Here is a 23,501-nt window from a genome sequence, read left to right as displayed (position 1 = left end):
GCTCTTCCTCCCTCTTTCCAAATCCACTCCCGCCCTCCACTGCCGGCTGGCTCTGGCACCATCCAATCATTGCCGCCAACAGCAGCCAGCTTCAGCTGCCTGCCATCCGAGTCTGCCTGCATGCTGCCTGCTTTTTCACATGATGGGATGCGACCCTCCCGCTCGGTTGCACACGGCATGTCTCTGGCTGAGCTGCGGCAGCCGGCAGGCTTCGGGACATGCTTGTTAGCAATTTATGATCCTGCTGAGGATAGATGGCAGCCTGCGGGGCTGGGCTTCACGAGGAACAGGCAGGGCTGTGATCTCCAGAACAAAAGCAGGAGGGAACGAATTGTCTTCGGGAAGCACGGGGAGCAGATGGTTCTGTGGTGGAAATATTTAGTCAAGATGGAAATTGGGTTCAAAACAAGGAGCCAATGGGACTGGGAATTCATCCAGCTGGGTGTGTGATGTACACGTACTTTCACTTGGTGGAAGGATGTTCTACCAAATAGGAATTCTTGTTAGCACATCTGTATGCCATTATTCTCTAAGTTCCCTGTTTTTATTATTACTATTATTACTATTATTATTATTATTATTATTATTATCATCATCATCATCATCATCATCATCATGGAAACTAAGTGGAGAGACTTGGCTCTAAGACAGATCTAGGAACGGTGGGATAAGAATTCCAGGAAAAGTCAGTTCTTTAAGTACAGTTTGATAAACCACACAACTAAGGACCCCAATAGTAGTTATGTTTAGAGTAGATTTATTAAAGGAAAGAGCATTAATGGGTTGACGAAATATAATTAAACCTGGAATAATTCCTGACCTCTATGGTCTGTATATTCTTAAGGAAGTACTGATGATGAGATAGGATCACCTTTAGAACAACAAAAAACCCAAAATTTTTGCAAGCTGGTAGACAAAAGTTGATTTGAATTTTCCTCCTAACCCTGAATGGGTACACTACATCTGGGCTATAAAAATCAGGATAATCATTAGCAGAGATACAGAAAAGCTGCTTTGCTATCTAATAGATGTTCTGATTTTTGCAACCCAGATATAAGAAGCCTATTCTAACTGTTTGAGGAAAGGCATAATATATTAGTAGGTTATGAATTCTTGTGCACTTATTGGCAAAGGTATTTTATTATTTATGATTGGATGGTATATAATTTTCTTATGAATTATTTCAGTTATGATTGGAATATGCGGATTCTGGGATTTGATGATTAGATTTGTTATGATTATAGAAATATCCTGCATTGTTAGAGTTTAACAGATATATATTTTATGTTTTATGTATCAGTTCAAATTTAAAATAGACATTACAGATATTTGAATGTGTGTGTGTGTGTGTGTGTGTGTGTGTGTCTTTTAGTGGAAGGTTATTGTATCTATGGCTTATATGTTTTATTTAGAATAAAATACTATGGCATTATATAATAATATTATTTTATTAGTAGATAAGTATATCTTTTATATTTTAGTTTTGTATCTTTTTTTGTTCAACTAAAACAAGAGATTATTTAATCTATAATTGTATCCTTATTGAAGAGGGATAGAAGTAACTTTTTTATGTTGCTTGTATGTGTGTGTGTGTGTGTGTGTGTGAACTTTCCCCATTGTTCTCCCTCCCTTTTTTGTTGTAATTTTGTATTTTAATCTTTTATCTTTAAAAAAACAATTCATAAAATTCTAAAAAAGATACAAATGAAACAAATATTGCAATACACTTAGATTTAGTGTTGTTGACAAGTGATGTGTTAACAGCAGGGGAAATTAACATGTTCAGAGACAAGTAGAACTGCAAGTAAGTATTTTGACTGTGGCTTCCCGAGAGCATGAAGCAAACTTCTTGTCCCGACAAAAAACCCTTTTATTATTTTACTGTGGATTCCTCTCATTCACATCCAGGAAAGTCTTTCAAGGGAGGATTTACAGTCACAGACCTTATCTGGCTTGGAGAGCTGACAGACCACTATCTGTAAAACATGGCAAGGAGTCTCAGAGAGTCACAAACCAAGTATTCTAATTGTCTTCTGCAAACTCCATTCCCCTTTCGCTCCTCTTTTATTTTCTTTGGGAGGGGCCATTCATCATCCACCTGTGGCCTTACTCCCAAGTCGACCCCTGTTCTTTAGCTGTTCCCTTCATCTGGCAACTCTGTGCATGCGCACACTGGGAACAGGCTCCAGCTGTTCGTCTGCCTCACTGATGTCTGATTCTGAAAGCAGCTGATAACTGACATACGGCTCTGGCCCCTCTCTGCCTCCGACACAGAGCTCTCATCAGAGCCTTCCCCAGACTCCAGGACTGGCCCATGTTCCTCCCCAACCTCCTCACTGTCCGAATCTGCTGCCAGCTCTGCTCGCCCCTGGCAGGTCGCTGGGGGGCCACAACAGTAAGTCCCTATTTTTGTATGTGGAATACTGTAGGTAGGTAGGCAATTTGCCATCTACATGCAACATGCAACAGATAGGAACTGAAGGAAGAGGTTTTGCTGTCTTCTGCAACTATCAACTCTTCTTAGGTGGCTTTGGAAAAATCAGATAAAAATTTGGGAAGTTACAGTCCAAAATGTTTGAAGATGTGATACTGAGGGTAGCTGAGTATATTCTTGGTCATTTTCTTCCTATTGGCAAATACGGGTAGTCCTCGACTTACAACCACAATTAATCCCAAAATTTCCATCCCTAGGCAAGGCAGTTGTTAAGTGAGTCATTCCCCATTTTATGACCTTTGCTAAGCAAATCACTACAGTTAAGTGAACCATGCAGTTGTTAAGCGAATCTGGCTTCCTCCAATGACTTTTTTTATCAGAAGCTCCCTAGGAAGGTTGGAAAAGATAATCCAGGATCCCGGGACAATGCAACCATCATAAATACATGCCAGTTGCCAAGTATCTGAAGTTTGATCACATGTACAGTGGATATGCTGCAGCGGTTATAAGTATAAGGACTAGTATGAGTCACTTTTTCAGAGCTTTTGCAACTTTGAATGATCATTAAATGAATGGCTAACTCTAGTGTTCTTTGTGACTTTTAAGAATTACATGACAGGAAGATATTCAACAGGGCCAGCTTTCCCCACCACTGAATTGTAATGGAAATTTGTCTCCAATTAATGTCTTTCTATCATGCAACCATTAAAGACATACATATTAGGATTTGGTCTGTATGAGCCACTAACACTGGGGATGGAAAAGTTCATCAGACTCATTGAGAAGGCTTGAATGGATGACATCAACCTCTGATCACACCTACCTTGAGATGGAGATAGTCTTCCTGCTCTGCTTCAAAAGCTCCTTGTGCCAGCAGGTGCTGAACTATGCAACGTCTCTCCTTTTTCTTTAATTTGATTTATGGAAACCTGCCCTCCTATTGGTCACTATGTAGAACTGTTTCTCTTCCCCCCGGTTATTTTTGGAGGTTTGTGTCCATGGAAAGTGCATGGAAGACCTGGCTCTGCTAGATGGCCTGGGGACCCAATGGGGAAACTTCATATTGGAGATGGTTAATTAATTAAATTGAACTCCATGTGTCCAGCACCCCTCTTTGCCATCTTGTGCCCAGGATTTTATCTGTCCGTGTTTTTTACCAGCTGTGGTTTTTTTATGATGCATGATTTTAATGTTTTTCAATCTTTCTATGTTGTAAGCCTCTCAGCATAATTGGATACGAGATGGCCAGCAAATAAATTTTATAAACAAACAAACAAACCAATAAAGCCTTGCTGTGTTTTTTGTAAGTTAGAGCAATAGCTGGTCAGGGAGACTAGTGAACAATTGGTCTTTCCCCCTCCAATGGTGGACCAGTCAAGCCAATCTTCCTTCTTCTCCTCCCCCTGGCCCTCCGCCACAAATTATGTTAGTTTCCCCTTCTAGGCAAGTGCCAGGGAAAAAAATTGTTTGTGTATATACTTTTCTCATTTAATTTGCTGGATGGAAGAACATCCAGGATGAAGGGAATCAACAGAAAATGGCTCCAACAATTGGATCCATCGGTTCCCAAAGGCAGTTCCATGAAAATAACTGATGCTCACTTTCCAAGCACAGCTAATGATTAACATCGTTGCCAGAAGAGAATAGAAACAGATTGGCAAGCGACCTTGGAGGTCCTAGTCCAATCTCCTGTTCAAACAGGAGATCTATACCAGTGTTGGTGAACCTTTTTGGTACTGAGTGCTGAAATGGGAGCACACGCATCCACTGGAAACAGGAAGAGCAGCTCCCCTGCGTGCATATGCATGCCAGGAAGCTAAGCTTCCAGTTTTTGGCATGCGCATGCATGCCAGTCACCTGGTCTTCCAGTTTCTGGCATGCAAGTGCATGCAAAGACCAGCTGGCTGGCGCAACCAGAAGCTCAGCTCTGGCCTTCCGATTTCTGGAGCTCCCGCACGTGCGAAGAACAGCTGGGGAGTTCCATGTGTGTGCCAGAAACCAGAAGTTCCATTGCTCCAAGGCTCTTCCAGTTTCCGGCACTCCCATACATACAAAGACCAGCATGCCGGAACCTGGAAGAGCAATTGGAGACAGCTGGCATGCCTGGAGAGATGGCTCTGTGTGCCACTTCCGGCACGCATGAAATAGGTTCGCCATCACGGATCTATACCATTCTGGACAAATAGCTGTGTCCAATCTCTTCCTAAAAACCTTCAGTGATGGAAAGTGGAAGGAAGAAGAAAATATTATCTTGACTACCTTTCTTAAGGTATCTTCTTTTTCAGCTGATGCAAACAGCAGAGACAGTTGCTTAAGGCTGCCATATAGAAGTATCCTTGATGTCCATATAAGAAGAGAGAAAGTCTTTGTTCCAATTTTTCCTGCTCCTTGGTCATTCCAACTTGCCATGTCACTCTTTTTTGCCAAGTCTCCTTCCCTTTTTTTAAAAGCTATAAATCTGAAGGTTGTTTCAATCCCCCAAAGTGTCTCCAAACCACAAGAGATTGTTTGTAACGGTTGATGGTACTTCACAGGCTTCAGGTTCAACACCAAGAGTGTTTAATTTCAAGAGACAGAAGCTCTAATCCAATGTTTTTCAACCTTGGCAACTTTAAGGTGGGTGTATTTCCAGTCCCAGAATTTTCCAGCCAGCATGACAAATACTGTTCTAATTCATTCTACATTTATAATTCAACCAGGGTTAGGTGATCACCCAGAAATATGATTAAGACAACATTGTATGAATAACCTCTAACCCCTATTATTTATACACAATTCTAATCACTGGCAACTTCCTAGTTTCCTGTTATACATAATTCAACAGGAAACAAAGCACATCAATTTATATGTCATGCTTGAATTCAGAAGATGGATTTTTACGCAAGAAAGGGGGGAACACTTGTGAGAGGCTAAAAAAGCATTTACATCTATAAGAACTAAATCCTATGAATCAGGAAAGCTCACTCCTGGATAAACTGCAAAGACTGGAGCCTAAGATAGGCTTTATGGTGAAAGAGGATAGCTGTTCTTTAGATAATGTTTCTCAGCTGGAACAGGAAAAAGTGGACTTCAAGTCCCAGAGTCTCCATCCAACATACTGGAGTTTAAGTCCCCACATATTAAAACTGACAAGGTTGAGAAACATTGTTTGAGATTTTGCTGGAAGTAGAAAAAAACGAGTATTTTTTTTTCGTTATTAACTATACATTCTTGCAATAGCAGCTTCATTTATCAGAAAATAATGGAGTGGGCTCAAACTTACACAGAAAGCACAATCTTCAATGAGGAAATAGTTTTTTCTCTCCAAAATATCTGAAAATTGGGGTTGCATAAGGGCACTCAAGTGCTGTACATATTCAGAGACACCTATTCCTCTGTCGTGTGCTTTATGAGCTTTGAAGCTTTTTGTCACATGCATTGATGCAGTTTGTTAATTTTGTATTTCTGTCCAAATGGTTTGTACACATATTAAGAAATCTTGGCAACCCCTGATCCCTTGATCTGGGCTTTGCTGTTGTCCACCAAACAATGATCAACCAACCAACCAACCAACCCCCCCCCCCCCCAATCATATTATATAATTGACTGCATTGGCTCAGAATTGCATTTTGCTTTACATATTGTATTTTATGTATTGTGTTGTATTGTATATATTACATATATACATATGTACATATATATATATAATTTTCTGTTCAAACCCAGAAATATGATGAAGCCACTAGAAGATGATGCTAAAGCAAACATAATTACTGCTATTATTAATGCAAAATGTTTAGCTGGAAAACATTAACAGCTGAGCCTGAGAAGAAACGTCTCAAGTGGGAGATATTGCAAGCCATTCAGCAGCCCTTTTAAACCTAATTGATATGGCTGAGCTGAACTCTCCGTTACCATGGAGATTAAACCAACTGGACTTCTCGGGGGTATCTAAGTTGCAGTGGAATCATCTACCCTTTCCCAAAATGTCGTTTCTTGTCTCTGCCCACATTGAAAATGTCCTCCGTGAATCATCTGTATCTGTAAAAATATTACAGAACTCTTTTTTCAAAGATGGCTGCCCAATGCCCTTTTCTAAGATGGCGGTCTTCCAAAACAAGGCAGGCACCACCTACCCACAGTCAAAACGGTGGTAGAGCTTTAAGGTTTCTGAAAATGAATGGGAAGTGTTCATTCCTGGAAGGATGAGACAGTGAGTTTTTGATGATCATCCTGTGCTTCCCTTGAGCAAATATATCTACTATGCAAAGAGTTTGCCCTGTATCTTTTCCTTTAAGCAACATGAATGTACTTCCTTGAAAGTCTTAATTGAAGTGTCAAGGGGGAGGGAGACAAAACAATGCTTGCACACTATGATAGATGATAGGTAGGTAGGTAGATATAGAGAGACAGAGCTTGAGAGATACATGAGAAATAGAGAGAGAGATAGTAATGGATGAATGGAGATGGATGGATGGATAGATTAGATAGACAGACAAACTGTGAGAGATTATAGATGACAGACAGACAGTTTCAACATTTATGTGTTGCAATTCGAAGTCCAGCCCGTCTCAATTTCTGATGGCCATATAAGGACACAGCTAGGGAAAGAACAGGGCTCTGAGCCTTGCCCCTAAGAGGAGAGGGGCTGGAGACGAGACTGCCAGGGATTGTGCCCTGAATCTCCTGAGAGACACCTGCCTAACGTTAGGTTGCAAGCAATGCCTGACTTTCCTGTTCGGACTTCTACCTAAGAACAAACCTTCAGTGTCTTCAAAGGGTGCAAGCCATTGAATGAGAACTACAGCCACACTCGGACCTATCAATCAATCAGAACAGAGCTGGCAGGGACCTTTGAGGTCTTCTAGTCCAATCCTCTGCTCAAGCAGGAGACCCTATATCATTTCAGACAAGTGACTATCTAGACTCTAGACCCTTGTTCCCCAAACCCCGGGCCGCGGACCGGTGCCGGTCCGTGGATCAATCGGCACAGGGCCGCGCGGCCGCGCACGTGCCTAGAGTATGCTGCGCACTAATTTCTAACTAATTTCTGAGAAGAGAAACTTCTCCGGTCATGCCTGAGCTGGTGAAGTGCTAGAGGGGGGGGGAGAGGAGCAGAAAAGACAAAAAGGAGAATGAAAGGGAGAAAGAGGAGGTGGGGGATAGGGGATCCTTGCTGCTTTCTGAGCTTGGTGGTTTTCTTACAGACATTTCATTACCAAACTAGGTAACATCATCACTGCTAGAAGGGAGTGGGGTTGTGGGGAAAGGAGGAGGAGAAGTCGAGTAGAAACTGATAGCATGGACAGGCAGAAGCGGAGCAGAGCAATTGCAAAATAGGAGAAAGAAAAGGCAGGAGAGAATTGTTGTTGGCTAATAATAATAAGTGGGCTAACTAGCTCAGCCTTATTTTTGTACATAGCCCTAAGGAAGATAAAAAAAGGAGATAAAAAGGAAAAACACCGAAAGAGGAGACCTTCGTTTGTTCCTTACGAAAATCGAACCAGATATCAAATATTTAGTCTCGCATCATCAGCCTCAAAGATCTCATTAATCACTAGTAAAGCTAATTTCAATTTACTTTATTGTTTTCTAATTAAACTTTATAAAGTTAAAAACATTATAAACATGCATAAAGTAGAAATAAAAAGATAAATGTATGTACATTTCTTCTTTTTTTAAAACACCCTCCTTTCTAAAAAATATTCCGCACTTGCGCAAAAACTGGTGGGCGGTAAGGAAATTTTTCCATCAAGAAAGATCCATTAGTGGGCAGTAGGTAGAAAAAAGTTGACTACCACTGCTCTAGACTCTTCTTAAAAAACATGCAGTCATGAAGCACCTACAACTTCTGAAGGCAAGCTGTTCCACTGATCGTTCTCACTGTTAGGGAGTTCTCCTTAATTCCAGATTACTTCTCTCCTTGCTTAGTTTCCATCGTTTCTTGTCCTGCCCTCTAGTGCTTTGGAAAATAAGTTAACTCCCTCTTCTTTGTGGCAGCCCCTTAGATATTGGTACACTGCCACCATGTTCCCCCTAAAACTCCTTCTTTTATCTAGACTAGCCAAATCCAAAATCCTGCAAGTTTTTCATATGTTTTTGTCTCCAGGCCTTTAATCATCCTAGTTGCTCTTCTTTGCAAGTCAAATTATTGTTTTTTTAAAAAAAATCCGACTAATATGCATTATAATGTCTGCATATAAATATATGTATGTATACTGTATACAGTTTTATGCATTTATTGAATTTCCACAGGTATGCCGCCCATCTCTGAAAAGCGACTCTGAGCGGCTTGCAATTAAAAGCCCAGGCACATAGGTACACACCGGCGTTCTCTCTACACTGAACACAAACTCCGCGCTGCAAACGACTTTTCAGAACTCGGGGACTTAAAAATAACAAATGCACCTCAACTTCCTTTCTTTACACTCCCTGCCTCACTCCTCTTTTTCGTGAGCGAGAGAGTTCATCAAACCTCTGTACCTCTATATTTGGAATATGCTGTTTCGGAAGCAAGTCATTTCTTTAAAGCACTGCACTCTGTAAATGTTTGCCTCTCCACGGCCCGTATTCTCTACATTTGCTAAACGTCTTAAGGGCGTCGTATCTCTACGATGCTGAAGTCAAAGCGCGACGAGAGGGGCGGAGCTTGTGCCCTTTTGCAAGATGGAGGAGTCCTGCACGTGGGAAGAGGAGAACCCTGCTTCTAGCAGCGGCGGTGGCAGCGGCAGCAGCGATGAAGTGGAAGAGATGGAGATGGAGGAAAAAGAGGAGAAGAAGCAAGGAAAGTCTCAAGCAGGAGTTTATGTGCCGGGGAAAGGTCCCCCACCAGCCCCTGGAGAAGAGCTGGTGATGGACGAAGGCGCATATCGACTCTACCATCGGGCAGGCACGGGTAGGAAGAATCGGGCAATTCTCACGTTAGGCTGGAGAAGGGCGTGATCACGGGCAAGCGGGGGGTGGTCAACAGGGGGTGTGAATCGCTAGTAATACAAACTGAAAATTAGGGTTAGGCATTTGCTAGCAATCTAAATGAAGGAATTTAGATAAATTTAATAAATAAATATAAATAACTAATATAATATATATATATAAATAAATAAATATAAATAAAGATTAATAAAGATTAATAAATTAGGGGCATGCATAAACGCATCAGCGTCCCTGTCCTACTGTCCCCATTTATTTGAACCCATTTCCTGTGTTCTTATTCATGTTTATTCCTATTCCCGTTATCTTGTACATGTGTGACAAACTAAATTAACAAATTTAGGAATTCAGCTTTCCATCCTCCCGAGGTCGGTAAAATGTGGGCCCAGATTGTTGGGGCAATATACTGACACTGTGAACCCCTTAGAGAGGGCTATAAAGCACTGTGAAGCGGTGTATTAAGTCTAAGTGCTATTGCTATTGTTAATTGAGTAAAGTGAGGTATAAGTCTAAGTGCTATTGCTAATTGGGTTTAGAATTTGTGTTCCTGCCACCAAAGTGTTGGTGATAAATATGTCTACGATCCCACTGTGGCTTTTACAATCACACTTAACTGCGGGGGTCCAAAACTGATGATAGGTTCTCCCTTGCTGTGGCTTGAAGTTTGTTGTACTTCAGTTCCCATAATTCCAGGGATCAGTTTTGGATTATCCTGGCTGGTAATTGCATGAATTGAACTGTAGAGGGTCAAGAAAGGATCAGATAGCAAAATAAAAGTAATAGAAGTTCCATTTAATCCTGAGGTATCAGGCAGAGGATAGGGTAAAGTGTCTTCCCAATACTTTGGAATTTGTAGAATCTCTATTGCAAATAGAACCTGAGAGCTATTTTTTAAGACTATATACTCCTATGTTTGATAAAATGCAACACGATGTTTGCATATTAAGAAAGAAGTTGAGGCTAAATTGTGAATAGGATAGCAAAAATTAGAAGTAAACATTTAGATAAATGGCCCAGATAAATCAAGTCTTCTGTTGCTATGAATTCAGGGGCTCCTTGCCTGAGCTTCGACATCTTGCATGATGCCCTTGGAGACAACCGAACTAGCTACCCACTGAGCCTTTTCCTTTGTGCCGGAACACAGGCTGAAACTGCCCAGGCGAACAGGTGAGTGCTTGGGATGGATCAATACAAGTAATCCTCGACTTACAAAGCATTCGTTTAGCAACTGTTCAAAGTGACAGTTGAACTGAAAAAAAGTGATCTACTACCAGTTCTCACAGTTATGACTGTCACAGCTTCTCCGCAGCCACATGATCAAAATTTGGGCATTTGGCAACTGGCATGTATTTATGACATTTGCAGAGGCCTATGGTCATGTGATCACCATCCCAACTGACTTAAGACAAGAAAGTCAATGGGGAAGTTGAATTCACTTAACAACTGAGATTCACTTAACAGCTGCAGGAATTCCCTTAACAACCATGGAAAAAATTGTAAAATTGGGCATGGCTCATTTAACAACCGCCTTGTTTAGCCGCAGACATTTAGGACCCAATAATGGTCCTAAGTTGAGGACTACCTTATTGTTGGCTAAACTGACAATCAGCTGAATGAGCAAAGAAGAGAATCTTCCATAGCCTGATACCTACTAAAAGTATTTGATTTCAACTCCCATCCTTCCCAAACCGTATCACCCACCGTATGATGGGGCCTGAAATCCAGCACAACTGGATTTAGGTTGGGGAAAGGTAACAATCTTTTCAATCCATTTAATGACGTTTTTCCTCCCTCCCACCCTAATGAACGCACAGGTTGCTAGTGATGAAAATGCACAATCTCCATGGGACCAAGTCAGCTGGCAAAAGTTCTTCTGAGTCAGAGAGTAGCAACGAGAGTGGAGATGAAGATGATGAAGACAAGAAACCCCAGCTAGAACTGGCCATGGTTCCCCACTATGGAGGGATTAACAGAGTGCGGGTATGGAATGTTTCCCATTTTTGCTTCCTTTGATAAAACTATTTTCCCCTTAAGGCTACCCTGCTATTTCCCCTCTTTTTAGGTGACAGAGCTGGGAGAGACTAAAGTAGTTGCCGCTTGGTCTGAGAAAGGGCAGGTGGATATATATGATCTTCAGCGCCTCTTAGTGGCTGTTTCTGACCCCCAAGCGATGACAACCTTCTTGCGAGAAGAGCAGGCCAAGATCAAGCCCATCTTTTCATTTACTGGACATATGTCCGAGGGCTTTGCCATGGACTGGTCCCCTAAGAAACCAGGTAATGGGAGAACGGGAAGGGAAAGATAGATGTAGGAGATGAGAATGTATGAAGTCTGGATCATGATATTTTGGATATTGTTTGATGTAGGCACCCTTTTGACTGGAGACTGCAATAAAAATATCCATCTATGGACACCCAAGGAGGACGGGTCGTGGTTTGTAGATCAGCGTCCTTTCACAGCCCACACAGCATCAGTGGAAGACATACAGTGGTCCCCAAATGAAGCTACAGTAAGTTATCGATAATTCAGTGTGTGCAAGTTTGCAAGTAATCTTGCCTATAAGGAAGAGGATGTTTCAATAAACTTCATTTATTTTAAGAGATACCATAATAATAACAACAAACAACAACAACAAACAACAACAACAACAACCACTGGCAACATTAGGTTGAGAAGGTTCTAGAGAATGAAAAAGTCAAGATCTGTTGAGCTATCAACCAGCTCCAAAGGCTGTCAATCACACCAAGATTAACCACATTAATCATCATCATCATCATCATCCTTTTAGCTGATTGACTATGCCATTGTTTCTCCATCTTGGAAATTTTTAAGATTTGTGCACCTCAGGTTCCAAAATTTCCTAGGCAGCATTGTGTAAACTTTTGGACCTATTGATTTTTATTTGGGAATAAATATAACTGAACACATTAGGACACATTTCCAAGTAAGAATGCCTAACTGTGCTGCATTTTGTTGCATTTCTATTTCTTTCCTTTTCTTTCTGAATGAGCTTCATAGGATACACCAAGGCATAGTGGCTAAGATGCTGAGCTTGTCGATCAGAAAGGTCGGCAGTTCTGTGTTTCGAATCCCTGGTGCCATGTAACAGTGAGCTCCCGTTAACTTGTCCCAGCTTCTGCCAACCTAGCAGTTCGAAAGTGTGTACAATTGCAAGTAGAAAAATAGGGGCCACTTTTTGTGGGAAGGTAACAGCATTCTGTGTACCTTCGGCGTTTAGTCATGCCAGCCATATGACCAGAGATGTCTTCGGACAATGCTGGCTCTTCGGCTTTGAACGGAGAGGCGCATTTCCCCTTAGAGTCAGGAACGGCTAGCACATATGAGCAAAGGGAACCTTTACCTTTACACACCAAGAAGGTGTGGTAGATACAGATGAAAAATACTGTATCTTATTATTTGTATAAAACCTTTGGAATTGTGAAAATTTCAGGGAACTTTGATTCAGAGGTCTGTTCATTTATTAAAGACATTCACATGCAAAAGTAAATTAGATCTCTTCTTCCTTTAGGAATATGCAGCAGGGAGCAACAGCAGCCTATTGCAGACGTAAGAGAACTTAGATCGCCTTGTTGAGAAGGAAATGTTCTTTTTGTATCCCTGGGTTAGGTTTTTGCTTCATGTTCATCTGATGCCTCCATCCGTATCTGGGACACACGGGCTGCACCAGGAAAAGCCTGCATGCTGACCACCAGCAAAGCACATGATGCAGACGTCAATGTGATTAGTTGGAACCGAAATGAGCCCTTCATTGTCAGTGGCGGTGATGACGGGATCCTAAGGATTTGGGATCTGAGGCAGTTCCAGGTGAGCTGATGGATTCCTGCTGCCAGATGGAGTATGGAATAATCACGACTTAGGATGCCTGAGGCATCTGGTTGGTTTGGATCTAACAACTACTATAGAAGTGATGCGACCTTGGTGACTTTAAGATGTGTGGACTTCAACTCCCAGGATTCTCCGGCCAGCATTGCTGGAATTCTGGGAGTTTAAGTCCATACATCTTAAGCCCCCAAGGTTGAGAAACAGCCATGGGGCATAAATTGAGTGTCACACATTCATTTTGTGATTGCAACATCCCTTACATTCCCTCTCCCTCCCTCCCTCCCTCTAAAATCTGACTTCTACTGAATTTGAAGATGCCACTGTATCTATTTTGTGCCTTAAAACTCCCAAAGTGATCCTTATCACACTCACCTGGAAGTATGGCTCTCAACATACCCCTTAAAAGCTGATGTGGCCCTCAAGCCAATAGAAGGCACATTCCCTCCCTCTCTGCTCTCCACCCATCCATCTTTTGTTCTCATAGTGGTACATTCTTGTTTTTTCGTTGTTTATTTTATTCTATTATTTTACCTGTTTTGTTTACATTCTTTTAATTTTTTCTTTTTTATTGTTGCAAGATCCTAGAGCAGTGTTGGCTAACCTTTTAGGCAGAGTGCTGAAATGAGAGTACACGGACGTGCACATAGGGGAGTGCTGGAAACTGAAAGAAGAGTTTCCCAGCACACATATGCGCAGTAGAGAGCTGCTCTTCCGGTTTCCGGTGTTACAACATGCATGAAGGCCAGATGGCCGGTGCAGATGTGTGCACCAGAGCCCGGAAGAGCAATGGGCAACAGCTGGCATGTCTGGAGAGATAGCTCTGTGTGCCATAGGTTTGCCATCATGGTCCTAGAGTAGCTCCATGATGAGGTAGGTGGCAATTAAATTTAATAAATTATAACTTTTTTGTGCGATCCATGAGTAACTGGGTTATTTAATGAACTATTTCCCTGAACACGGGCACCCCGTGTTCAGGGAAATAAAAATTTTAAAATTTTTTAAAATTTTAATTTAACTTAAACTAATTTGTACAGTGAACTATTGTTACCTCCTCCAGCCCTATATTTTATATTTATACTATGTATATTTATTGTTTTATTGTTTTAATATGACTGTACACCGCCCCGAGTCCCTTCTGAGAGAGGGGCGGTCTAGAAATTGAATAAAGTTAAGTTAAGTTACCCTCTGCTCCCATTCTTCCTTATTATCTTGGCTTATAATAATGGTCACTTTCTTCCCACAGAAAGGTTCAGCGGTTGCCACCTTCAAACAACACACTGCACCCATCACATCAGTGGAATGGCACCCCACCGATAGCGGTGTCTTTGCTGCCTCTGGGGCTGATGACCAAGTGACTCAGTGGGACTTAGCTGTGGAACGTGACGAAGGAGGAGAGGTTGAGGACTCAGCCTTGGCTACCATCCCACCCCAGCTGCTCTTCGTTCACCAAGGAGAGAATGATATCAAGGAGCTGCACTGGCACCCACAATGCCCTGGCACCCTCATCACCACCGCTCTGTCTGGGTTCAACATCTTTCGAACCATCAGCGTCTGAGGGAGGCTTTCAAAATGGCCGCCAACCTCTAAATTCAGGTGGCATTTGCAGAGGTGGTCAAAGGAGCGAAGATAGTGCACGCCTTTTTACATGTGCAATACAGGCATGAAGAAGCTATCATTCTGCTATAAAAAAAGAGAAAATTCAAAACAGGCTTTTTTATGTCCATAGAACTGCCCTAGGGAATATGTCAGCTTCTATATATCTATTATATCCCATAATGTATACTGGGAAGGAAACTATTTTGAAATAGATGCAAAAAAATATGTTTAAATTATTTTGGAAATAAAATTCTGTGATTAAGCACTCTGAATTTTGAGAAAGATCTGGGATGGGTGCATTAAAACCTCCATGCTTTGTTAGGTGTTTCAGAAAGGCTAAGGTACACTGGTGGAATTCAGCCGGTTTGGACTGGTTTGGGGGAACCGGTTGTTCAGATTTTGCAGAGTTCGGAGAACTGGTAAAATCAACCACAGGTTAGTCCTGCCCACCCCACCCTATATATTATATTCCCTTTGCCATGTAGTCCAGACCGTCCAGCTAATCTCTGTACCTCGCCTGCTCTGCTTACGCATGCTGCCCGCTCACCACCCGCCTCGGGGCCCAGGGACATGCGATTCCCCGGCTCCGGCCTTGCCCCAGAGCTACTGCCTGCTCGCCCCTCATCTCAGCTGTCGGGGAATGCGCCATTCCCTGGTTCCATCATGACCCGGAGCCCCCCCCCCCGCCTCAAACTACCGCCCTCCAGGGCCGAAGCAATTTATTTGGCCTATGGCCTGCCGCACTAAGCTGAATGGTTGCCGGGGGCGGCATGGACACAGGAGGGCCAAAGCGGTTTGGGAATGGACCGGATGGTTCTTAACTGTAAGAAAGTCCCATCCGGAAAGCGCTGCAGCGGAGATCTTGCAGCTGCTTCTTCCCTTGACAAGCCTCGGTCGCTCACGGAGATTCTCCATGTTCTCTCCAGGTCGGCAGCTGCTTCTCTTGCTGGGAGAGAGAACGTCACTTGTGCAATTCAGCAGCTGTGAGCCTCCACTTTCTTCTAAATCCCATCCGGAAAGCACTGTGGCACAGAGAACCAGCATTCAACATGGCTCCTGCTTTTCTCTGTGTGTGCTTTCCGGATGGGACTTAGAGGAAAACAGCGGCTCACAGCTGCTAAATTGTACAAGAGACGCTCTCTCTCTCCCAGCAAGAGAAGCAGTGGAGAGAAGCAGCTGCTGCCCTGGAGAGCAGAGATGGAGTGGAGCAGGCTCTAAAAGGCTGTTCAGTCGATCCTCACCGATGCACACACACATTTTCAGCAAACCGCTTGTTGAGTGGGTTGAATTGCATCACTGGTTGTACATAGATGACCTAGAGTGAAGGGAAATATGTCTCCAGAAAAAAGAAATAGGCTTCCTGCTGAAATACTTTTATTTTGTAGTTAGTCCTTGACTTACAACATTTGGGATGCGAATTTTAAATTCTAGGGCTATTGTTTTTTTTTTTTTTTTTTTTTCAAGAAGTTTTATTGGTTTTTTTAAAAACATTTATGCGGAAAAGGGTAAGTGGAATAGTTACGAATTTTGGCAGTTGCAAGTATGGCAGACGCCCCCTCCCTCCAGACTCCTAGGTTACATCAAAATATCAAACCTTATTACATAGTCATAAAAAAAATCAGCATATTAATTCTAGAAAAAATACTTTTCAATCAGTTTATATAATTATAATATATAGTCTAGTTGTAAATTCATTAATACTTTCGGTCTGTTTATAACATTGTGGTTTTCTTATTTATTTTTGTGATCTGAGCTTTCTTGGTGTTGCCCCTTCACCCCCCGCTGGCAGAGCTCCGGCCCCTCCCGTGTCCTGTATAACCGTTGTAGTGTCATCTGTTTTTTCTAGGTTCGCTTTGTTTTTTTCCATAAAGGCCTGTGCCTCTATGGGTGTGTTGATTCTGATTCTTGTCTCCTCCCAGAATATCAGCATACCTTCAGGCATCAACCATCTAAACCACACCCCCTTCTGGTATAATTTATTCGCCAATTGCGAATAACTTTTCCTTTTTTCCCTAATTTTTTTGGGAATCTGCTTTAGAATGGTTATCTCCCTATCGTGGTATGTCAGTGTTTGCCCCCTTTGTACACCCAGAATTTCATCTCTTGTGGTTTTCCTAAGAAATTTAATATGAACCTCCCTGGGTACATTATGTGTTCTGGCATATGCTGAATTCACTCTATAAGCTAGATCTATCTCCCATTCCATCTGCTGTTTATCTTTGTGTATGTATTCAGCTAGAATGTTAGTCATAATGTCCCTTATATTTTCCCCATCTGCTTCTATTACATTTTGAAATCTAAGATAAAAGGACATTCTTTCAAACTCTGCTTTCATTTGTTGGATGTCAAGTTCTTTGTTCCCCTTCTGTAAGGCCTCTACCCCCCCCCTCGCCTCCGCCACCCCACCCTCCACAAGGTCCAGTCTCTGTGAGTTCTTAAAGATTTGGGCTTGATTCTGTTTAATTTCATCTTTCATTTCCCTTAACTGTTTCTTAATTTCCTCCTGGCCTTGTAAAATTTGTTGAAGCATTTGTTGGAAGTCTATCTCTGTAGTCTTGGGTTGCATCAATTCTGATATCTTTGACTGTGTAGCTGGACTAGACGTTGCAGACGTTGGAGCAGAAGTAGCAAAGCCAGGCTTTCCAGGAGGTGGTCTTTTTGGAGACATGGTTTATGAAGCAAGGAGATCAGTCAAAGTAGAGACTGGGCAGCTGGAGAGGTAGAGCAGGCAGGCGAATTCAGAAGGCAGAGGATCCAAACAGATGGGGATTTCTTTAGTCACTCTAGCAGTAGATGAAAGTTTTTTTTCTCCAAAGAGTTCAGAAAGTAGCAATCCACAAGAAATTCCTCTGGGTGGCTCGGAGACAAAGACCGGAAGCCTGAATTTTAAAGGTGGAGTCAGGTTTCACAGTTCATGAAGACAACGGAAGTGTGCCATCTTGCCCTGCCAGCTTTGGGCTCAGAGGCATAGTAAAATTTTTAAAAGTTCAAAAAGTTCTCAGTTCATTCATTAGTTCTGGAGCTAGGTCGAATGAAAATCACTTTTATAGGGGTGAGGCATCATTAGTTGGCTCTCCCCCCTCCTCCTCTCTGGGGATGGAAGGAAAGTCTTTTCAAGCCGCTTGTCCGAGGGAGGGGGGGAAATCCCCCTCCCTCTAGCCGCACCTCCAGCAGAGATCCGAAAGTTTAACTTTTTAAAAGTGCTGAAAAGTTCATCAATTCAAAAGCGAAGGAATGCAGAAAGGAAGCCTCTCACCATACTGCCGCTGCTTCGTTCGGAAGTGTGTTCTCCGATCGGCATGGGGCGAGACGCGTGCGCACGCACGTCCTCCAAAACTGCTCCCCGATGCCTAGAACGAAGCGGAGGAGCCCCCGCCAGCCGCCGCCGACGCCAGGACCCTCCGCGAGCCGTTCCTTCGGCAAGACGCCCCTCCAAGGCGTCTTGTGCCCCCCCAGAAGCGGGGGAAGCCCACCGGGAGAGCTGGAGCAGGCAGCGATCTGCCTGTCGCCGTAGCCGCCGGAACCGGAAGTGCCATTCTAGGGCTATTGTTAAATGAGTGATGCCTGAATTTAACCTTTTCCCGCCCCACAGTCGAGTCAATTACTGCAGTCACTAAGGGATTCCAGCTTCCTCCATTGACTTTGTCATAAAACAGCTGGGAAGTTCACAACACTGCAACTGTTGTAAATAGATGTGAGTTGCCAAGCACCCAAATTTTGATCACGTGACCATGGAGCTGCTGTGATTGTTCGCAAGTGCGAGGATTGGTTGAAAGTCATTTTTTTCAGTGCCACTGTAACTTCAGTTGCTAAATGAATGGTTTCAAGTCAACTAAATGCATAGAGCAACGTTTCTCAACCTGGGCAACTTTAAGATGTGTAGAGTTCAGCTCCCAGAATTCCCATTCGAGAAACATTGGTATATATAGAGTAAACGCTGGGTTTTGTGTTGTTTTCCCATTCTGAATTTAGCCATTAGATTCCAGCTTGTGCTACTTGCACCACAATATCTTCTCTCTTTAAAATGCAAAGATACACCTGAAAAAAAGACCAAATGTCTTTTATGTTGCTGCAGCAGTGCTATCTAACCCAGGGATCCCCAACCCTTGGTCCATGGATCTGCCGAGATTGAGGATAAAATTGAGGCCACTCCCCTCTACATGGCTCCAGTCTCCTAGGTAACCCTGTGGGAGGAGTCATAGATGGGATATTCTCAGACCCCACTTGCCTTGAGACAGGTTAAATTGAGGCCACTCCCCTCTGCCTCACTTTCTGGCTCCCAATTTAATCTCAGTCTTTCGGCCTATAGGAGATTTATTTCTTGGCTTCTGATTTTCTTAAAATTGGTGTGAGAATTTTCCATCCTTGCCTTTCCCACCTCCTCCTTTGTCTTCCCTGTGTACTTGTGACTGCGCTGGGCAATAGCTGGGCTTTGCAGGAGCGCCTTAAGGCTTCAAGACCGCTGGCAGTAATTGGGAAGGCTCCGAAGCCAGCCGCCAGGAGATCCGAAGAGGCACTTTGTCCCCAGTCCATTGGGGGTCCCTGGAGCTCTGCCGGGCCTCTGGGCGCACTGGTGAGGCAGAGCTCCTAAAGGAATTGGGCCGCATGGTCGGCAGCCACCATCTTGATCCTGTGCCAGCTTCCGGGAAGATGCACATGGCCAGGGTAGCCATTGGAGTTCCACAGGCAGCCACATGCAGAGGCACTCTCCCCGTCAATCGGGGAACCGCCTCCAGCTGCTTTTCCTGCATTCTGGCTTCAAGCCGCGGATTGGCGGCACAATCGAGCCGCGGATCAGCGGCACCATCGGGGCTACGTGCACGGAGGCACGGGGCTCATCAGGATCGCTAGTAGCCTAAATTTAACTGTGAGGAGGCTGTGGAAAGCCTTGTGAGACGGTCAGCGGAGCTGTGAGTACCTGCGGCCTTGGGGAAGTCTGCTTAATGGTGGGCACCACAAGGCGACCAGGGGCAGGAGCACCAGATTCCCCTGTGGAAGCGAGGGAACTTCCAGGAGCTCCTCTATGACCAGAGAGAGGGCCTCGGTCAAGAGGCCCACCTCCAAGTCTGCCACAGCAGGGAGCTTTTACAAGGGGCATGAGGGTGTTTCCACCAGGGCTTCCTCAAGGACCAGGGACTGCATTAGCCCTTCCCCCTCCAGGTCCCGTTCGCCTCTTAGGCTCCTTAGGCGCACTCTGTTCCTGTAGTGTTGCTCTCGCATCTGCTGGGGAAGTGCATCTCCTGCATTGCAATTGTGCCGTGGGGCCGGCTTCACTCTAGGGAGCAGCAGTGGCTACTGCTTCTGTACCAGAGGGACAGTGCCAGCGACGCGACGTTCCAGATTCCAGTTCTTCCCCAAGTCCAGCTGTCCCTGCGTTGGTGGACGTCTCCCGCCATGGTCAAAGGTGCTCTGTTCAGAGAACCAGACAGGTTGGTGTTGATGACCGACATGAGTCTCTGGTTGGGGGGCACATCTAGACTCCCAACTGGCCCAGGGCCGTTAGTCAGCCTCCGACTTGCGTCAGAACATCAACTGGTTGGAGGTCAGGGCGATCCACCTGGCCCTCCGCCATTTCAAGGAGTAGGTCTTGGGGCAGCACATCCTGGTTCTGACGGACAACATCACCGTGAAAGTGCATATCAACAAGCAGGGGGGCACCCACTTGAAGACCCTTCGGAATGAGGCTGTGAACCCAACTGGCTCAGCTGAGCAACAGTGGACCACGGAGAATGGCAACTGCTTCCCGAGATCTTTGACAGGATCTGCCAGAGGTTTCGGCAGGCCGGAAGTGGATCTGTTTGCTGCGCCAACCAACATGCAGGTCCAGAGGTTCAGAGGTACGGAGGATGTGGACACCCTGCAGTGTTGTTGGCCGCAGGGCCTCCTGTATGCCTTTTCCCCTCTTCCACTCATTCCCAGGGTTCTCAGGAAGCTGGTAGCAGAGGGGGCGGCGGTCATCCTAGTGGCTCCTTATTGGCCGTGGTTCGTGGACCTGATAGATCTGTCCATATCCTCCCACTGGAGGATTCTCCAGGGGGAGGTGGCTCTATGCCAGGAGACCCTGCGCCATCTGGAGCCCCAGCTGACCACTTGGTGCTTAAGCGGGAGCAGCTAAGGGTGGCCCAGTTCTCACCCAGGGTCATTAGGACCATCGAGGCCTCCAGGAGAAAGTCCACTACCTGCATCTACGATGCTACTTGGGCTGCCTTCGTTTCCTGGTGCCGTTCTGCACAGGTGGATCTCACACAAGCCTCGACACCTCAGGTGCTGGAGTTCCTGCAGGATGGGCTGAACAAGGGGCTTTCCCACAACATCCTCAAGAGGCAGGTTGCAGCATTAGCAATGGTCCTTGGGGGTTTGGGATCCCGTTCCTTAGCGCAGGATCCGATCATTAAGAGGTTTCTCCGGGGGGCTGCTAACCTTAGGCCGCCTGTGGGCCATCGTTTCCCCACATGGGACTTACCAACTGTCTGGGACTCCTTTCAAGCCATTACGGACGGTGAGTCTGCAGTTCCTCACCCTGAAAGTGGTGTTCCTGGTGGCCATTATGCCCACCGGGTGCATCTCTGAGATCAAGGCACTGTCCTCCAGGGAGGATCTGTGCACATTCCATGAAAACAGGGTTCTCCTTAGGCTGGACCTTTTGTTTTTACCCAAGGTCAATTTCCCATTTCATAGAGTGCAAGAGGTGGTCCTGCTGGAGTTCTGTCCTGCACCCTCCAGGGAGAGGGAAGGCTCCTGGCGTCACCTGGATGCGAGGAGGGCATTGCGCATCTATCTTAAGCATACCTTTCCCTTCAGGAGGTCGGAGGCGTTGTTCGTTTCCTTTCAGCCTTCCACCCCTGGGGTCACGGTATCCTTGGCTACCATTGGCAGATGGATTAGGCTGGCTATCACTAGAGCCTACGAGGCTAGCAGCCTTGCAGTTCCAGCTGGTATAATGGCTCACTCCACTAGGGGCGCGGCCCTAGTCCCTACACCGCCCCGAGTCCCTTTGGGGAGAGAGGGCGGTATAAAAATCGAAATAAAGGAAAGGTAAAGGAAAGGCCATGTTGGCAGCCTGGTCGACTCAGGCACCCATAGAGGATATTTGCAGGGTGGCAGCCTGGGCTTCCCCTACGCCTTTCATCAGGCATTATCGGATGGATGCTTACGCTTCGGCGGAGGCTTAATTCAGTAGGTGGGTTCTGCAGAGAGTGTTGGAACCTTGGGGGGCTCAGGCTTCAGATTCCCTTCCTGGAACATCGAGCATGGTATGTCTCATCTGTGACTCCTCCCATAGGATTACCTAAGAGACTGTCAGTTGGTCTTACCTGAACTGCAGGTCTCTAGGTCCCTCTAGGTCTCTAGATGGGAGGAGTCACTTCCCAACCCAATTGGGTGCTGACGCATGGAGGGCCTGAGCGTTTTTGTTGTTGTTGGGGTCGGTTCTGTTCTAGACTGGTTGTGGTTGCTGCTCCTTACCATTCCTTTTTTTTTAAACAAAGTTGTATTGGTTTTCAAATATTTAGGGGAGGGTAAATAGGTATACAGAAAATTTTGGCAGCTTCCATACTGTTGGTAGAGATCCCAGCACGATACTCACATATATAACATTGTACAAACAAAATTATAAAAGAAAACAGTAAATCAAATCTTATTCTATATTGTTAGTCTTGTGTTCCTACATATTTCTCTTTGTCATTTTCTAATATATCACTAAATGCTATTGTTCCAGATAATTTTATTTTTGTGATCTGAGCCTTTTCGATATTGCTTCTTCCTCCCTGTCACCAGAGAGAGCCTCAGTGCCCCCCTCCTTCCCGTCTTGAGTCTTGCTTTCTTGTGTTTTACTGTCTCTTTCACTACTCCCACTCAATTCCTCCTTTGAGAGCGGAAAATTATTTTGGATAAAGCCCTCCGCCTCCTAAACTGTATTAATTCTGATCCTATTTCCCTCCCAGAAGATTAACATCCCCTCTGGTATCAACCATTTAAACCAAATCCCTTTTTTATACAATTTTTTTGATAGGGAGGAAAATTTCCTCCTTCTATCTCTTATTTTTTTCGGGATCTGTTTGAGAATGGTGATCTCTTCATCTTTGTATTTCAATGGTCCCTCCCTTTGGGTCGCAAGTACCTCATCCCTTGTGGATCTCCTGACAAACTTAACAAGTATCTCCCTTGGAACATTGCGTCTTTTTATCCTTAAGGTTTTCATTCTCTGCTTCTGGTAAGTTCTGGAATCTAAGAAAAAAGGACATTCTTTCAAATTCTACTTTTGTCTGAAAATTTTCCACATCTATGTTTCCCTTACGTATTGTTTTCACTTCTTCCCCCAGCCCCGCCATTCCATCCTCTAACACCAAAATTCGCTGTGTATTTCCAGCTATATGTTCTTTAACCACTCTGAGTTCTTCTTTGACCTCAGCCCTCATTTCGTTCTGTCCCTTCATAAGTTCTTTAAACATTTCTGTAACAGATAGTTCCTTTGGATCCTCTCCAGCCACTCCTTTCTGCAACATTGAAGAAATCTTCGACTGTTGCGTTGTAGGGCTTGAGGCAGCAGATGAGAGGGCTGAGTGCGCCTTGCCGGTCGGGGGTTTCCTTGCAGCCATTTGCTTAAATTCAGAGATGCAGGACTTTGCCAAGAAAGGTGATGTCAGAGGGTTTCGCAGCTACTCTGGTCTCCAAAGGAAAACAATCGCAAAGGCACCTAATTTACAGTTCCAAAGGTAAA

At 44.4% G+C, this 23,501-nt stretch overlaps 1 protein-coding gene across 1 annotated transcript; it reads left to right on the top strand.

Annotated features, from left to right (window-relative positions):
- Nucleotides 1–9,033: 9,033 nt before the first annotated feature.
- GRWD1 (glutamate rich WD repeat containing 1) lies at nucleotides 9,034–15,044 on the top strand. Its single transcript, XM_081932734.1, has 7 exons — nucleotides 9,034–9,308; nucleotides 10,393–10,510; nucleotides 11,158–11,323; nucleotides 11,406–11,619; nucleotides 11,710–11,852; nucleotides 12,971–13,168; nucleotides 14,430–15,044. The coding sequence occupies exons 1-7, from the start codon at nucleotides 9,080–9,082 to the stop codon at nucleotides 14,739–14,741; spliced, it is 1,380 nt and encodes a 459-aa protein (XP_081788860.1). The 5' UTR covers nucleotides 9,034–9,079; the 3' UTR covers nucleotides 14,742–15,044.
- Nucleotides 15,045–23,501: the final 8,457 nt, after the last annotated feature.

Source organism: Natrix helvetica (genome assembly GCF_964273705.1).
Source record: "Natrix helvetica genome assembly, chromosome: Z".
NCBI lineage: Eukaryota > Metazoa > Chordata > Lepidosauria > Squamata > Natricidae > Natrix > Natrix helvetica.
The sequence above is the reverse complement of the archived record's forward strand: the minus strand, read 5'-3'. Positions and strand labels throughout refer to the sequence as shown.

Coding starts and splice junctions, on each gene's coding strand:
- GRWD1 (XM_081932734.1), top strand. CDS start 9,080: ATGGAGGAGTCCTGCACGTGGGAAGAGGAGAACCCTGCTTCTAGCAGC. Junction 11,324..11,405: donor GAGGGATTAACAGAGTGCGG/GTATGGAATGTT, acceptor CCCTCTTTTTAG/GTGACAGAGCTGGGAGAGAC. Junction 11,853..12,970: donor GGTCCCCAAATGAAGCTACA/GTAAGTTATCGA, acceptor TCCCTGGGTTAG/GTTTTTGCTTCATGTTCATC.